An 18,822-nucleotide genomic window follows, 5' to 3' on the forward strand; every position below is an offset into this window, starting at 1 on the left:
AGTCAAGTAAGAGCCAGGAGCTTCATCTGGGTCTCCCTTGTGGGTAGCAGGGGCCCAAAACTTGGACCATCCTCTGCTGCTTTTCAGAGGGTGTTAGTGGAGAGATGCATCTGAAGTGAAGCAGCCAAAACACAAACCACTGCCCATATGGAATGCCAGTGTTACAGGCGGCAGCGTTACCCACTATGCCACAATGCTGGCCCCAAAGTAAAATATGCTTGAATATCAACTAAAGGTTTAATACTACAAAATGAAACTAACATGGCATGGCATATAACTTACTTTAAGGAAGCCATGTATTTCAACTTTTTAAAATATACTAAGTTTATTAGGAAGGAAATTCATTTTGAGAAGTGAAATTCCTTCATAATGAAGATTGTATTACAGAACGAGATGAGTCTAATTTGACATGCCTTCTTGAAAACATTACTAAAGTACTACATCTCTCTAAATCTAAGTGAAAATATTGGGGGAAAGGCAAAAACAATGGAGAGTAAGTACATTATTTTTAGGATGCAGGAACTAAATAATTCTAAGTTTATGATGGCATCATGGACTTCAAATTGTTAAGACCATATTCATAAATAACTTTTCCTTTTAGTGCTCAGGATTCTTGGTGCTAAATATTCTGATACTTTGATAGGGAAAGGTATTTTGCTGTGACTTGCCTATTGTGAATGTTGTTAAAAACCTTTAAATTAAAAAAAATTAAAATTAATTTTAAAAGCTTTTTATTATGGAAATATTGCAAGCAATCAGAAAGGTAGACAGCATGGAAATATAGCCACCACCATATGCCTATTTCATGGATTTAATAATTGTTTACATTTTACTATATTTGCTTTCTATAGATATTTTTGGCTAAGCCACTTTAAGATAATCAGAGACATCATGATATTTCACCCCTAAATACTTCAGTGTCCTTCTTAAAAATGCCATTTTAAGTAATTTTTCCTAGTATTAGATTATCAGATAGAATTTATTTCTTTGATAGTACATTATTTGGAATTTGTTATTTTTTAAAGTATCTTTCTCCAAGATCAACTAATTTATAACCATGGAACTCCATGTAAGAATACAGAGAACATAAATATTTTCTTAAGAAAATGTCACTTTTATGAATGGCCTTCAAAATGTAAATCCCTCTCCACACACATACAAAATCTACCCTTCCTAAAAAATATTAAATCTCTGATAAATTATAGAAACAAAACATCACAGACACATTTGTGATGTAATTTAAAGGGCATCAGAATGATTGGAAAGCAGGCTTTAAGCTGCTTATCCAGCTCTGCTGTTAACTAGCTATATTATCTATGGTGTTTTCTGAACCTAATTTCTTAGGCTCTGCAGGGAGGTTGTTGGACTAGATGATCTTTGAATAGTCTATACAGTATCTGGTTTCACGTATTGGATGCACAGCAACCAGAGGAATCTAACTAAAATTTCCTTTCTTAATTCTCCATTACCTATTAAGATTCCTTAATGTGACAATCAGCCTTACTTCGCTAGCTCCCTAGACTCATGCTGTACTAATCCTTACTTTAAACTTTGCTCGAAAGTGATAACCTTCCTAGTCCCTCAGATATAGCACACAATTTTTCCTTGCATGCTTTTGCCCTTCCCACTGCCTGATATGTCCTTTGGTGTAATTGCTGCTTCGCCAAGCTAAGTGCCATGTGTTCTTTCAACAATTGGGCATTACCTCTGCTAGTAAGAACCCAGTAGAGAAAGACATCGATGAGAAAGAAACTGAAACCAGTGGAAAGAAAAGATTTAACACTGATGGAAATGATGACAGCTAACATTTACTATTTACTTTGTGTTGGGCATTATACCAAGAACCTGGTAAATGTTATCGCATTTAATCCTTAAAATAAACCTCTGAGGTAGGTACTGTTATCCCATTTTACAGATGAGGAAACTGAGGTTTAGAGAGATGAAATAACTTGCCCAAGGGCATACGCCTTATGAAGCAAGGTCCTGGAAGAGGTGGGTGGAGATGGGTCAAGGTCATTTGGAAGAGTTAACCTCAAACACGAGGAGGGACAACTCATCATCTGAGACTGGAGCATAGAAGGTAAAAATGGATGTGGATATGAACAAGGGTTTGTTTTTTTGTTTTGTTTTTGTTTCTGTTTTTTTTTTTTTTTATTTGTTTGCTTGTTATTTTGTATGGATAAAGATAATTGAGAGAGAGATTGTGCGAGGTGATCTCACAAATGACCAGGCTAGTGAAAGTAGGTAAGATTATCTGCTGAAAGTGAAGGTTCATTTGAGAAGAGAACTGAGCAGAGTGGTGAAGGTTTGGAGAGGCTGGAGTGAGCAAGTGTAAGGATAGATAGAGGGATTAGGGAATAATTTGTAGCGGTACAAACTCTGTGTAGCTGTGATTATTTTTTAACTCAGGTGCTCAGCCACCTGAATAAAGAACTAAGTAGATTTAGTATTGATTCAGGATTCTGTTCCTGCTGGGCAGATGTAGTAGAAGATAATGGGGTCTTAGGGAATAGAGGTTATGGTGAGAAAGTAAGAAATCTGGATGATCTGGCTGAGTAGGGAGAGAGGAAAGGCCAGAAAGGGACTAAATGACAGAAAAATATGAGTGGATGACAAACTTGAAGGGGTTTATAATTTGACATTTAAATAAGTGATTGTCATGCAGTCATTAGGCCTTATTTAACAGTGTTTTCATTGCCTATATCAAGTGAAGTTAGGAATGGTTTTAGATTGACAAAAATATCTTGAAGTTCTGTGATGCAGTTCCCTACCCAATACATGGATTCTAATAATATCCCAAATGATCATTAAGCAAAATGGATTGTTTTATTTAGAGATTAGAATGACCAATCTGCTGTTGATTTTGTACTTTGTTATAAATATGATAATACCATAGTCAGTGTTTTTCACAGTATATTTTCTTTGTGTGTGTGTTGTTTCTGTTTTGTTTTGTTTTTGTTTTTTACCAGCCTTCCTCTGATGCACAAGATAAGCAGTTTGTTACTTGGAGATTGAAAATCACACCGGTTGATTACCTTCTGGGAGTGGCTGATTTAACTGGCGAATTGATGCGGATGTGTATTAACAGTGTGGGGAACGGGGACATTGACACCCCCTTTGAAGTGAGCCAGTTTTTACGTCAGGTTTATGATGGGTTTTCCTTCATTGGCAACACTGGGCCTTACGAGGTTTCTAAGAAGCTGTATACCTTGAAACAAAGTCTGGCTAAAGTGGAAAATGCTTGTTATGCCTTGAAAGTCAGAGGTTCAGAAATCCCGAAACATATGCTGGCAGATGTGTTTTCAGTTAAAACGGAAATGATTGATCAAGAAGAGGGTATTTCTTAGAATGATATCACTCAGTTATTTTGAGAACTCCTAAGAGAGACCAATTTGTACAAGACTGTTATTTAGTGTTTCATTTGACTTTGTTGTGGCTTTTACGTAGAAATGCTTTCAGTTGTACTTGTTTTAAATTGTACACAAGCTGTACATAAAATTATCCAAATGAGTAATTTCTTATATTCATGAAAAATTTGCATACAAATGTTTGCATACATGCCTAATTTGGACTTTTTGCAGGTTAACCATCATTTATCTTTGTTATGCAAACATGCTTTAGATTGCACTTTCTGCCATGTCTGTATTAATTTACTTTGTGAATTTTGCAGTGGTAGTTTTTAGTGAAAGCCATTTATAAATTAAGTTGGTGACTTTCAGAGAGATATATATATATACACATATATATATATGGTAAACATTTCTTAAACTGTGCACTTGTGCTTCCTGTTTAAATTTCTTGGTAATATTGTGCCACACCTCCAAAATAAGATTATTTTGTGGAACAAGAACTGAAAATTAATAAGCTGCCAATATTTTTAAGTTCAAGTTTATGAAGAATTATAGTGAAAATTCATATTATGGTCCAACTTTAGGCCTTTTTGAATTTGTCTGAAATAGCCTCCCAGAAAAACTGACAGATGTTATTTCTTTCTTTAGTTTTTTGTTCTTTATCACTGAATATCTGATGGAAAAGTGGAGCTAATATTGTAATGCTTTCAGTGTTAACAGTTGAGTTGAATTATATATTTGTGCATACAATTTAAGAACTTTTAATACTGATTATTTTACCACTTCGTTGTTATTTGGCATGTTTGGAGGCTTTCCTATTCTAGCATCTATTAGAAATTACATTAAATAATTCTAATGCAGTTTTGAGATGCTAAGTTAATCCAAGAGTTTTCCTGTGGCATTATCTAATAAATAAAAGTTGCCAAAGAAAATTTACATTCAATTCAGCAATAAGATAATTGTCAACACAGTTGAGAATAGCAGTGGTAGTCTAGTAATATTTAGAATTGGAATTTGCCTATTGAAATTAGTTGTAGATTATCATTTGTGATGTGAAACTGACTTGAGCCTAGCACTGTTGGCCCACAACCAGACATTTCCAATTGGTTTGATGAGTTTTGAGAATCTAAATACTAAATTTTATTTTTGGTAAGATTAGTGCTCTGTGTGTAAGGGCTGATTCTTTTAAAATGTAATTTTCCAAGACATATCACCTAAAGGAAAATAAAATGTGGACATGCTTAATAAATTAGGTTTGCTTGTTTGTGTGCTTTGATGATAGTGGGTTTTTTGTTTCCACATTCTGTGGTACACTGCAGAGATATAGTCAGTCCCATTGCATATCTTGTTTCTTCTGCCCCCTTGAAATTAAATTTATAATGGTAAATGTAAAATAATAATGGATTGAAGAATGTTTTACAGATGTTGAAAATTGTGGTCTTTTGAATAAAATATTAAAATATAGGAGTTAAGTTTATTCTTTGATCATCTTGAGAAATAATAAAACTACTGTAGAATTTTTGGTTGAAATGTGAAACCTAATATAGACTAGCTAATATGGAGATCTATTATATCTTTTAAAAACCCAGAGAAAGGAGATTTTTCTGATAAGTTAACTGAGGTTGTCAGTGAAGTTCTCAAGATTCCGTAGTCCTTTCTTTCTGCTCTGTCAGCATCACACTGTCTTCAAGTCACTCCCCTGTGATTGCAGGGTAGTTACTGCATTTGCAAGCATCAAGAATACTTGACACCGGTGAACAGAAAAGTAGACTTCACTGTACTTCCTTAAGAGTAAAAATACCTTTCCATAAGCTCCCAGGGAAGATTTCCCTTCACATTTCATCGACTCAGTGGCTGCATTCCCTTCCCACTAACCCAGTTCCCTGACCACAGAATGAGTTCACCTTAATACACCAATTCACTCATCTGAGAGGAAAAGGGCAAACACAGTCAGAGAAAAGGGAAAATGGCCTATGGGTAGGCAGTCAGTAGCTTTGAGTAACTTGGTACCATTGCTGCTGGTATAGTTTCATAATGTGTGTAATAACTAATACAGTGGGTGTTGCACTAAGATGATGGAGGATCTCCAAACATTCTGAATCTCTCTGTTTTAAAAACACTTGCTGTGATAGCATCATCTGTTATAATATTTTTCATCTTTGTTATGAAAAGAAACTGGTTCAAGATTATATGGCAATTTGCTGGCAGAATTCTAAACTGAAATCAAATTCTTTGTTTCATAAGTAATTTCCTGCATGTATCAAATCATTGGGTTTTCCAAATAGACATTTGAAAGCCCTAGGGCTTTTTTAAGATTCCTCAAAAGAACAGTGGTATCTGAAGGAGAAATTGGCAGAATGGATCTTTACTGTATGAAAAAGACTTTAGATTCAAATACAAATATATTTAAAGTGTGGAAAATGATTCCATGTGTACTAGTATCAGATAAGACAGACTTTAAAGATTTCTTTTTGCTGGAGATATAAATTATAATAAATTATAAAGAGATACTGAGATATAATAAATGATAAAACAATATATTCTAAATATATAACAATTGTAAATGTACATATATGCACCCAATAACAGACCTCCAAAATACATGAAGCAAAAATCTTGCAGAAATGAAAGAAGAAATAAAATGTAACAGGAATTGGAAATTTTAATACCCCACTATCATTAATGGGTAAAAGAACAAAACAAAGTTGATAAGGGAGAAGATTTGAGTAACTCCATAGACCCCTGGGACCTAACAGACATACTAAACATTCCAGACAACAACAATACACATTTTTCCTCAAGTGTACGTGGAACATTTGCCACAGAATGTCAGGCCACAAAAAAAAAAATCTCAGTAAGTGTTTTAAAAAGACATGAAAAGTGCTGGCGCTGTGGCGGAGCCGGTAAAGCCGCCACCTGCAGTGCCAGCATCCCATATGGGCGCTGGTTCGAGGTTCGAGACCCGGCTGCTCCACTTCCAATCCAGCTCTCTACTATGGCCTGGGAAAGCAGTAGAAGATGGTCCAAAGCCTTGGGCCCCTGTACCCTCGTGGGAGACCCAGAAGAAGCTCCTGGCTCCTTGCTTCGGATCCGTGCAACTCCAACCATTGCAACCATTTGGGGAATGAACCAGCAGATGGAAGACACCTCTCTCTCTCTTGCTCACTCTCGCTCTCTCTGTGTGTGTAACTCTTTCAAGTAAAATAAATACATCTTTAAAAAAAAAAGACATGAAGTACATTCTCAGACTAGAATCTAGACATCAATAACAGGAGGAAATTTGGGAAATTTAACTAATAGAAATTAAGCAACACACTCCTAAATAAGCAGGAAACTGGAAAATGAGAGGAATGAAAACAAAACAATCATGCAACAATTTATGGGATAGAGTGGTAGCAAGTTCAGATACAACTTTATAGCTTTAAATGACTATTAAAAAAAGAATGATGTCAAATTTGTAACCTAAATTTCAATCATAAGAAAAAGAGCAAACTAAACTACAAAGAAAGCAGAAGAAAGGAAATAAAAGATTGGAGCAGAAATCTGAAATACAGAACAGGAAAATCTAGATTAGGAACCTTGTATAAAGGAAATTTTAAAATGTCTTCATATGGTACCCTTCATAATAGGTACCTACATAGGATGCCGGTGTTGCAGGCAGCGACATTACCCACTATGCCACCACGCTAGTCCCTGTGTTTTATATCTTAACCAGTAGTTGTCTCGTTTTTTCCTCTCCGTTTGCTGTCTTGTTTTATATACGGTGGGTGGTTGTTGGTTAACCTGTTAATTTAATTTTCAAGTTACAGGATGGTAAAGGCAAGTTGTACTGCACTAAAAAGGATTGACTATCAGATGGAGACAGAGACTGATAGGACTTCAACTCTCCCCTTCTAGGAAGAAGTTGCTCGTGCCTTGATTGCATGAGGAAGCACTGCTTCACAGCAGGTGGAAGCATATGCTGTTTGAAGTGTAAACCTAGCTGCAAAGGTGTTGTGAATGCAGGACGTGGCTCTACTGGGCACTGACCATTACTTGGTTCTACGCTTGCCTTCTAAACTGTCTACTACAGGGGGTGGAAGCCTGGAAACCATACCTCCTTGATTGTTTCAGAGAATGTTGTTCGCACTCTACTGATAATGAGAGGCACAAGTACCATTTGGAGGACAAAAGAGAAACAAGCCATTACTATTTCTTCAGCACCAGAGGGCAGGCGTATTAGGCGTGTTCACGTGGCATACGTGAGGTTTTGCAGGTCTTCTGCATTCTGTTCATCACACGCTTCAGTGTTGCAGGCAGCTGACATCATCAGCCCTGGTTTCCTGCAATTCCGTGACTGTGTCGTTTCCTGAATTCACTGGCAGATTGTCCTGACCTTCCTTTCCTCCAGTCTTTCCAGTGTTTTGGAAGCACCTGTGTTAAATCCTTTCCTGGCTATAATACCTAGAATGATTTCTGTTTTCCTGATTGGATGCTGACTGATATAGTTTTCAGATATGAAACACAGATGGGTTATAAGCACAGGAAAAGTTACACAATCATGGTTTAAATAAGAGAACTGCAAATTGGAACAGTAAGTTACCACTGTTCACTTATCAGATATGTTAAGCTTTGAAGTTCAACAGCACCATGTTTGGGTGAAACAGACACACTGCTATGAAAAGCACTCTGTGGCATAGCGGGTAAAGCGCCTACAGTACTGGCATGCCAAATGAGTGCTGGTTCGAGTCCTGGCTGCTCCACTCCTGACCCAGCTCTCTGCTATGGCCTGGGAAAGCAGTGGAAGATGGCCCAAGTCCTTGGGCCTCTGCACCTGCGTGAGAGACCCAGAAGAAGCTCCTGGCTCCTGGCGTCAGATCAGCCCAGCTCTGGCAGTTGTAACCTGGGGAGTGAACCAGCAGATGGAAGACTTCTGTCTCTCTCTCTCTGCCTCTCTGTAACTCTGCCTTTCAAATAAATAAATCTTTTATAAAAAAAAGTAGAAATTAATACTGATCTATATTCTAGCGATTTGGGGAATAATTATCGAATTTATCCCTACTTTTGTGAAGTTGTATGTTCAAAAACTACTCACTATAGCATTATTTTGAATATCAAAAACTTTGAAACATCAGTGTCCTTCAGTGGAGAACAAGTAAATTATACTATAACCATACAATTAAATGTTATAAAGCTATTAAAAACAATGGGATAGCTCTGCACGAACTGTTACCGAAAGATAGCCAAGTTATTTTAACTGAAAGAATAAAAAGTGTATATTTTCTACAGCTCTCCAAATTTGCCTCTTCCAGTATCCCAGATTCTACAGTCCTTAGACTGCACTGAGACTTTCACTAATCTTATTACCTGTGAACTGCTCATTAGCATCTTAGTAGTTCCTTTTTCTGTAGCTCAAGTTCCACTGCCCATCATTACTACTCTGCATATACACTCGGATCTCATTCCTCCCTTGCTTCATCAGACTCACTGGCAAAACTGCAACCCAGATTCAATCCACCTGTCCCTTGGACGATGAAAAGTTTGGGAAAAATAACAACACTGACTGGCCTCCCTCTAAGTTTATGAACATAATTGCTGGAAATCCTATTTCCTCAGTACATGGATTCTTCCTTTCATAGATGACTGTTTCACATTGTCTTCTTTTTTCCTCCAAATCCTGTACCTTCTTATCCTCTCACCCACCTTGGCTAATGGCAAAGAAAACTGAAGTAGTGAGAATAGAATTTCCACAATTTCATTACTTCTCCCAAAGAACCAACACTTGCGCTCATGTACTCTGCTTTTCTGGTTAGTCCTGTTCACACTTAGTTATCTAAGACCAGTCTCTCCTGTTCGAGGTCCAGTTCTCAATGATTCAAGGATTACTCTGGCAGTACTCACCACTACACTCTACTGAAGCTCCCCATCAACATACAAATGCTTCTATTTTGTATATCTTGAAAAATTTTATCCTCACTTCTTAGTGGTCCCTGCTTCCATTTTGCTTTTCCCCTTTGCAACAAAACCCTTGGTTGCTGGGGAAGGGCTGAGGCTGAAGCTAGGAGTTGAGAACTCAATCCAGGTCTACCGTGTAAGAACTCAGTCATTTTGAGCCATCATGGCAGCTTCCGAGGGTCTACCTTAGCAGGAAACTGGAGTCAGGGATTCAAACCCAGATACTCTGAAATGGGAGGTGAGTGCCTTAACCAGTGCTTTAACTGCTAGGATACACACAGGGCCCCTAGCATATTTAAATGTGTTCAAAACATGTATGTCAGATGACGGTTAGACCACCAAAACAAAGCCTATTTTATGATAAAGTGTTGAGTATTTTCAGGTGACTTCTTGAATATCTGCATCCAAAAGATGCTGGCAGTACACTCCACTGTAGAGTAATGGTTGCTTACCCTGTGATCCCATGACTGCAGGGGAGCTGCGGCTTGCTGCCGCCGCCGCCCAGCATCACAAGAGTGTCACGCCTTGCACGCATCACTAGTCTGGGAAAAGATCCAAATGCCTAATCCAAAGTATGGTTTCTACTGAGTGCATATTGCTTTTACGCATCATAAAGTCAAGTAATCTCAAATTTAATCACATTAAATTGGAAACATCTTAGCAATCCTGTTTTTTTTTTTTTGATTTCCAAAGAATTTAATTAGACTTTCAGAGGACTCCAAAAAACTGCATTTTTCACAAGAACCCAGGTGATTCTAGGTTTTGAATGCAAGTATAGTTTAAGAAAGTAATTTTAACCTTAATTGTGTGTCAGATTACATAAACAATAAAATTAAATTATAAGCCATGTAATTGAACAATTTCTTTATATTAAAATATACCTAAATATAAAGATTTTTAAAATGAAATCATTTGTAGTTAAAAAAAGATAAGTATGCTAAACCAAAAGCTATACCACAATGAGAAACACTAACAGCAAATCCAAGTACAAATGAAGATACTCCTCTGAATTTGCACATTTTATCAAGCATCAAAAACCACTGATCTTTTTGTCCTTTTCTAGTACATAATTCCATATCCACATTCTCTGCATCTGATTGGATCCCTGAGTTATATACTTCATTTTCTTTCTTTCTTTCTTTCTTTCTTTCTTTCTTTCTTTCTTTCTTTCTTTCTTTCTTTCTTTCTTTCTTTCTTTCTTTCTTTCTTTCTTTCTTTTTTTTAATTTTGACAGGCAGAGTGGACAGAGAGAGAGACAGAGAGAAAGGTCTTCCTTTGCCGTTGGTTCACCCTCCAATGGCCGCTGCGGCCACACCGCGCTGACCCGATGGCAGGAGCCAGGTACTTCTCCTGGTCTCCCATGGGGTGCAGGGCCCAAGCACTTGGGCCATCCTCCACTGCCTTCACGGGCCACAGCAGAGAGCTGGCCTGGAAGAGGGGCAACCGGGACAGAATCCGGTGCCCCGACCGGGACTAGAACCCGGTGTGCCGGCGCCGCAAGGCGGAGGATTAGCCTAGTGAGCCGCGGCGCCGGCTTACTTCATTTTCAGTGTGACATTCTCCGCAAATATATATCATAGGCTGCTGCTTTGGGGGCTGAACGTCCTTTTGGGTGTCCATTGTTGGTCCCTGTGTAGCCCAGAGAAACTCCTCAGCGGCACCAAACAGAACCCGGTGCACTGCTGTGTAATCCTGTGTTTTTATCTAAAAGGCTTTAGAGGTTTTAGTTTTGCCTTTTCCCATTTAGGTTTAGAATCAATCTGGAATTTATTTTGATAATTTATTTTGATATCTCAGGGTATGGTGTGTGGTATGGAGAAGAGAAGCTATCTTATTTTCCAAAGTAAACTGGAAGTTTATCCTTTCCCCATCAATTTTCAATGTCATCTGTATTGTATTCTCGTATGAACCATGTTTTTTTTTCCTCTTTCTGTCCCATTGACCTATTTGCCTATCTCTACGCCAAAATTGCACTTTTATAACGAATCTGGACAACCTATTCCCATATTGTTTTCTAAATTGTCTTGATAGTCTTAGCTTCTTTTGTCTTCTAAGGGAACTTCAGAATCAACATGTTAAATTCCTTGAAAACCTTTCAGGAATTTTTATTTTATTTATTTAAAAAATTTTAACAAACAAAAACTACTTTTTTTAAACATTTTCAATTTTATATTAAATGAAGTCTTGATTACATATGCCACAAAATTAACAAATCCAGCAGATTCTTCTACTTCACAATTCATGTCAAGTTTAACAGTCTCTTCACGGATCCTTTGTACTATGAAAGGGTCTTTTCGCTGTCGCCCTCATTCTTCAGACTGAGAACAGATCGCCCCTCATCGCCCACTTCCTTGGTAGCCGGGAGCTCTTTTCCACTGGCGCCTGTCTTCTCAGCAGCTCTCATTTGCAGAAGCGTTTCCAGGACATTTTTTTCTCAGGAGCTATTTTTCCATTCATACTCCTCCATGTCTGCCTCACTTTTATATTTTTCCCATTCAGTTTCCCAAGACTCAAGGTATAAAACTGTTAGTAGATACATTGCGTAGTCGTAATTCTGTCTCTTTAAAGGACAGCTGTCTGTTCTGAGGGTGAGCAAATCACTGGTCTTGTGGGATCGTTCTCCTACAAGTTTAATCAACTACTTCTTTGCATGGTCATCTAAATTCAAACTGGAAAGTTTAACCCTTAAGGTTACTGTTCGTGCCTTAGGGTTGGGAACGGACGGTCCTGATGAAACGTAGGCAGCTGTGTCAATTTCAATTGGAAACTGCTTCTCACATTTCTCGTCAGTGTCAAGTGCGGCTGGCCACTCGGTCAGAAATCTTTAAGAACTTCACAGCGCTTTTTAATCGCTACAGGAGTCAAATGCAGCAAATTGGGGATCTTCAGGGGTTCTAGATTGCTCTCTTTTGCCATGGGCACACCCTTTTTCACAGGATAACCCATTCGAAAGGAAGAGGGACTACAGAGGGTTTAAATGGCGCTGCCACAGGGTAAACGCTGGTCCTAGTCAACAACCATTTTCTCTGTCCTAGGAGGCAGTGCCTTTCTCCTCTGTGCCCTCTGACTTCTGCATGTTCTTTGTGTTGTACACGGGCTAGGTCCTGGTGCACCAGTGGTCGGCGACACGCCAGCGGAGAAGGCTCCCATTACCCTGGCCCCAGGCCTCCGGGGTAGCCACACCAGGATTGTGGCAGCCGCCATGGCTGGGAGGACGGCAAGCCGCAGGGGACACGCCCCGCACGGCGCAAGGGCCCAAAAACTACATATTTAAGAGGTACTATGTGAGGTTTAGTTTCCTGTATACATTGTGTAATGTCTAATCAGCATAAATATTTTTATCCTTTCAAGCATGTGAAACATCCAATTGTTGGAAACAGTATATTGTGGATTCTTTAAAGAAATATACAGTGCATTATCTATCACTATTGATACGCTATCGATACCCTACTATGCAATGTAACCCCAGAACTTACTCCTTTCTAGCTGTGGACTAGTAGTAACCATCAATCAACCTTTCCCCATACCTTTCTCACCACTTCTCTCCCCAGCCTCAGGTAACCACTCTTCTATTTCTAGCTTCTATGAGATCTATTTTTGAGATTCCACATATGAGCGAGGTCATGCGGTATTTGTCTTTCTGTGCTTGGTTTACTTCAGTTAGCATAATGACCTCAAGTTCCACTCAGATTGTTGTAAATGACAAGATTTCATCCTTTCTCTCGCTGGGTAATATTCCATTGTGTATATGTACCATGTATTCTTTATCCATTCATCAGGGATGGACTCAAGTTGTTTCCATTTCTTGCCTGTTTTGAGTAGTGCTGCAGTAAACATAGGAGTGCAGTTGTGTTGTTGACAGATGGATTCCATTTCTTTTGCATATACACCAGAAGTGGGATTGCTGGATCACATGGAAGTTTATTTTTAGTTCTCTGAGGAATCTCCAAACTTAGTACAGCCAGTTTGGAGATTCTCACCAACTGCTGTACAAGGTTCCCTTTCCCCACATCCTTACTGACACTTGTTATCTTTTGTATTTTGGATAATAGCCAATCTTACTGGATGATATCTAATTGTGGTTTTGAATTGCATTTCCCTGATGATTAGTTATATTCTCCATGTGTCTGTTGGATGTTTGCATATTTCCCTTTGAGAAATGTCTTTTTAGGTCTGCTGCCCAATTTTTTATTTATTTTTTTTTTTTTTGCCATTTAGTTGTGTTCCTTACATATTCAGAATATTAACCTCTGGTCTCATGTATAGCTTGCATTTTTTTTCTCCCATTCTGTGGGTTGTGTTTTCACTCTGTTGACTGTTTCCTCTGCTGTTTTAGTTGGAAGAAATCCTATTTATTTTTTATTTCTTGTGCTTTTGGGATCTGATCTAAAATTTTTTGCCCATTTCAATGTCATAACATGTTCTCCCTATGTTTTATTTTAGGAATTTGTTTCAGGTCTCATATTTAGTTGATTTTTGTACACAGTGATCTCTCTCTCTCTCTCTCTCTTTTTTTTATTTGACAGAGTTAGTGAGAGAGACAGAGAGAAAGGTCTTCCTTCCATTGGTTCACACCCCAAATGGCTGCCACAGCTGGAGCTACGCCAATCCGAAGCCAGGAGCCAGGTGCTTCCTCCTGGTCTCCCATGTGGGTGCAGGGCCCAAGGACTTGGGCCATCCTCCACTGCCTTCACAGGCCACAGCAGAGAGCTGGACCAGAAGAGGAGCAACTGGGACTAGAACCCAACGCCCACATGGGATGCCGGTGCCGCAGGCGGAGGATTAACCAAGTGAGCCACAGCGCCAGCCCCTGTACACAGTGCTCTAACTTCATTCTTCAACATGTGAATATCCAAATTTCCCAGTGCCATTTTTTTTTTTTTTTTTGACAGGCAGAGTGGATAGTGAGAGAGAGAGAGACAGAGAGAAAGGTCTTCCTTTTGCCGTTGGTTCACCCTCCAATGGCCGCCGCGGCCGGCGCGCTGCGGCCGGCGCACCGCGCTGATCCGATGGCAGGAGCCAGGAGCCAGGTGCTTTTCCTGGTCTCCCCATGGGGTGCAGGGCCCAAGCACCTGGGCCATCCTCCACTGCACTCCCTGGCCACAGCAGAGGGCTGGCCTGGAAGAGGGGCAACCGGGACAGAATCCGGCGCCCCGACCGGGACTAGAACCCGGTGTGCCGGCGCCGCTAGGCGGAGGACTAGCCCAGTGAGCCACGGCGCCGGCCCCAGTGCCATTTATTTAAAAAAAAAAAAACTACCCAATTTCCAATGAATATTCTTAGCACACTGTCAAAGCTACGTTAGCTATAGATGCATGTGATTACTTCTAGGGTCTCTATTCTCTTCCACTGGTTTATGGATTTTTCTATGCCAGTACCATATTAGTTTTTTCCTAAATATTTAATTATTTATTTATTTTAAAGGCAGAGTAACAGAGAGAAGGAGAGACAGAGACAGAGAGAGAGAGAGAGAGAGAGAGAGAGAGAAATTGAGATCTTTCATTCACTGGTTCACTCCCCATATGGCCACAATGACTGAGAGTGGGCCAGGCTGAAGCCAGGAGTCAGGAACTACTTCTGGGTCTCACACATGGGTTCAGGGGCTCAGAGCCTTGAGTCGTTTCCTGCTGCTTTCCCAGGTGCATTAGTAGGGAGCTAGATCAGAAGTGGAGCAGCTGTGACATGAACCAGCATCTCTATGGTGCGCTGCCGCTGAAGCTGCACCACAGTGCAGACCCTCACCATATTATTTTAATTACTGTAGCTTTTTTCCCCCAAAGAAATATTTTATTTAAGGAATACACATTTTGTAAGTACAACTTTAGGAATATAGTAATTCTTCCCACCATGCCCTCCCTCCCACTCCCATTCCCAGTCCCATTCTTCATTAAGATTCATTTTCAATTAACTTTATACACAGAAGACCAACTCTATACAAGGTAAAGATTTCAACAGTTTTCACACACACACACACACACAAACTGAGAACAAGTTGTACAGTTAACTCATAATTACTGTAGCTTTTTAATGTATTTTAGAGTCAAGGTAGTATAATGCTTTCCATGTTGTTCTTTTCGCTTAAGGTCACTTTGGCTATCTGGGGTCTTTTGTGCTTCCATACAAATTTTAGAAATGTTTTTTCTAGTTCACTTGGACTAGTGAGATGGCATTGGTACATGCCACCTTGATGGGATTAAATTGGAGTCCCCTGGTATGTTTCTAACTCTACCATTTGGGGCAAGTCAGCTTGAGCATGTCCCAAATTATATATCTCTTCCCTCTCTTATTCCTACTCTTATGTTTAACAGGGATCACATTTCAGTTAAATTTCAACACTTAAGAATAACTGTGTATTAATTACAGAATTAAACCAGTCATATTAAGTAGAACAGACAAAAAAACTACTAAGAGGGATAATGTATTAAGTTGTTCATTAACAGTCAGGGCTATGCTGATCAAGTCACCGTTTCCCATAGTGTCCATTCCATAGTTCTGTGAAAATAACATTTTAATAGGGATAGCATTGAATCTGTAATTCATTTACATAATATGCACATTTTAAGGATATTGATACTTCCGATCCATGAACATAAGATGTTTTTCCATTACTTTTGTCCTTTTCAATATCCTCCATCAGTAATTTATACTTTCCATTGTAGAGATCTTTCACCACTTCGGTTAGCTTTATTTCCAGTTTTTTCTTCTTTTTTAGCTATTGGAAATGGGATCACTTTCTTAATTTCTTTTTCAAATGATTACTATTGGTATACAGCAATGCTATTGATTTTCTGTACCTTGACTTTGTATCTTGCAACTTTACTGAACTTGTTTATTAGTTGTAACAGATTTTTGATCAAGAAATTGGGGTTTTGTTTATGTACAACCATGTCATCTGCAAACAGTGACAATTTAAACTTCCTCCTTTCTGATTTGGATGCTTTTATTTCTTTTGACTAATTGCTGTATTGTGGGGAGCAATCCGGACTAGACTAAGTTACTCGAATTAGGACTTATTCTATGCATCTGCTCTCCCACAATATGGCGCTGGGAGAGAAGTAAACAGCTTCTGCACAGCTGTCTCCAGTTCAACCAATAAACTGTAGGACTTGCTCCTGATTGGAGAGCAGCGTACTCGGCGTGTGGGCAGCCGAGTTAGGATTGGCGGAGGAGGACTATAAAGGAGGAGAGAGACGGCATGCACCGGGAACATCTATGGGGAACATCTAGCTGAGGGAACACCTGTGCAGCCCCCGAGAAGAGCCGGCCGGCGGTGTGCCGCTCCCCTGCGGAAGTGGGGAATGTGGCCAGGGGGAACTGCCCTTCCACGGAGGTGGAAGGGATAGTAGCCAACCCGGGAAGAACCAGCAGCAAACCCGGGGAGGGCCGAGCAGACGAAAGAACAGCGCAGGGTCCTGTGTCGTTCCCCCACGAAGACGGGGAGCGACACTGTATCTAGGACTTCTAGTATGTGTTGAAGAAAAGTGGTGAAAGAGGGCATCCTTGTCTTGTTCCAGATCTCAGAGAGAAACTTTTTCCTCAATATGATCTTTGCTGTTAGCTTATTATATATGGTCTTTATTATAGTAAAGTATGTTCCTTGTATCCTTAATTTGTTCAGAGTTTTTGTCATGAAGAGGTATTTAATTTTATCTGATGTCTTTCCTGCATCTATTGTGGTGATCATATGCTTTTTGTCTTTCATTCTGTTGATGTGGTGTATCACATTTATTGATTTGTGTATGTTGAACCATCCTTGCATCCCTGGGCTAATCCCACTCGATCATGATGAGTGATTGTTTTAATGTGCTGTATGATTCCATTTGTTAGTGTTTTGTTGAAGACAAAAAAAGTGAGTTCCAAAAAAAGTGCTAAAAACATCATTAACTGGGCCAGCGCCGTGGCTCACTAGGCTAATCCTCTGCCTGCGGTGCTGGTACCCCAAGTTCTAGTCCTGGTTGGGGTGTCAGTTCTGTCCCGGTTGCTTCTCTTCCAGTCCAGCTCTCTGCTGTGGCCCGGGAAGCAAGTGGAGGATGGCCCAAGTCCTTGGACCCTGCGCCCACATGGGAGACCAGGAGGAAGCACCTGGTTCCTGGCTTCGGATCTGCACGGCGTGCTGGCCTTAGCAGCCATTTGGGGTGTGAACTAATGGAAGGAAGACCTTTCTCTCTGTCTGTCTCTCTCACAATCTAACTCTGCCTGTCCAAAAAAAAAAAATCATTAACTGACAAAAGCACTGTATTTTGTTTTGTTTTGAGGTAAAACTATTAAACACAGTTCACAAGAAAATACAATGACTATTTAACTACAGTTACACAAGTCTGGAACCTCACTAGTTGTTCATATTATTCTTTTACAAATGCATACAACTGTAGAGTCTCCTTAAGCTTAGTGTCAACCAAAGGAGGAGTACCACAGGCCTTGACACACCTGACCACTCTTTCATAGTGACTATACTTTTGTAACAACATAATGTCTGTCACCTGGCACCTGGCAAGTGACAATACTGTTTCCTCACTTTTCAGAGGTGTACATGAAGGCTTTTAGGGCAAACCTCTGCTCCCATTCTGTACACCCTTCTCTCAGGTCAAATTGTGTTTAAAAAAAAAAAATCACTGCTCTACCATGAATGCAAAAGGATTGGGAATATATTCCTATAATTTCTTTAAATGTCCAGATCCTGTTGTAATCCTAACTGCAGATTGTCTGGGTCCACGTAAGAGCAGACGACAATGCAGTACCAAAGCACAGTATATGCTTTTTTTTTTTTTTTTCCAACTGAGCCCAGTTGTGAGATTTCCTTTTGTTACTGGACAGCTCTTTTTAATCAGTCCCAAAGCCTTTGGAACACTGTAGATTTGCGTTAGACATAGATAAAACAGAAATGTAGTGAAGTCAACTGAGAAAAGAGATTTTCTGTCATGACTAAACACTGATCTTTTGTTCTTAGTGCACCTTAAGCATTTTTACCAATTTAGGGAAGAACCGCAGCCTTACCTGTTTCTCGTGAAAAAGTCTTGAAATTCAGCCTGTAGTAACTACAGCTAGAAGAAAAACACCAGTAACATTTGCACGGCAGCACTGCGGTTCACTTTCTGGATTTGTGACACATACACAGCCCATGCGTTCTAAGACCGAAGTTAATTCCATCAGTGTCACTAGCAATGTTAATGAAAAAAATAAACAGTAAGTTCAAAACTTTTCTAAATATCAGATCGCCATGTTTTTTTAAAGACAGACTGTAATGTTACAAATGATTCTGCAAAATACAAAAATAGATAGGCTGCCACTGAATGTCTTAATCATTTTCCACGCAGTCTCATCTTTTGGCTCACCCACATCTGAGCGCACAGTGGGCTCCTCCCCCTCCTTCAGCAGTTTGATACTTGAAAGTGAACTGAGTCCCAGGCGTTCAGGTCTCCCGCGGGGCAGGAGTGAGGTCAGAGAGGTCAGCATACTCATCCTTTCGGGCTTCTTTATCCTGGCAAAATGCGGCAGGTCTCCCGGAGGCGTCTGGTTCCTCGGGTCCACCGAACCTGCA

General features: G+C 39.7%; 1 protein-coding gene and 1 pseudogene across 2 annotated transcripts in view; one reads left to right on the forward strand and one right to left on the reverse strand.

The window, feature by feature from the left end:
• Nucleotides 1-4,814, forward strand: part of TSNAX (translin associated factor X) — a 40,010-nt gene extending 35,196 nt beyond the window's left edge. The window contains exons 6-7 of one of the 2 annotated variants that reach the window (XR_016218990.1): nucleotides 1,916-2,080; nucleotides 2,970-4,814. Coding sequence is in view for 1 of the 2 variants with exons in the window: in XM_002717369.6 (XP_002717415.1) it covers nucleotides 2,970-3,347 (378 nt within the window). In the remaining variant the exon portion in view is untranslated. The remainder of the gene's footprint in view (nucleotides 1-1,915; nucleotides 2,081-2,969) is intronic. The other variant, XM_002717369.6, reaches the window with a different exon arrangement.
• A 6,583-nt stretch (nucleotides 4,815-11,397) lies between these two features.
• On the reverse strand, nucleotides 11,398-12,630 carry LOC149122594 (small ribosomal subunit protein mS35 pseudogene; annotated as a pseudogene).
• Nucleotides 12,631-18,822: the final 6,192 nt, after the last annotated feature.

This window comes from Oryctolagus cuniculus, chromosome 13, assembly GCF_051225735.1.
Source record: "Oryctolagus cuniculus isolate XC-2025 breed Fujian yellow rabbit chromosome 13, ASM5122573v1, whole genome shotgun sequence".
In the NCBI taxonomy this organism is placed as follows: domain Eukaryota; kingdom Metazoa; phylum Chordata; class Mammalia; order Lagomorpha; family Leporidae; genus Oryctolagus; species Oryctolagus cuniculus.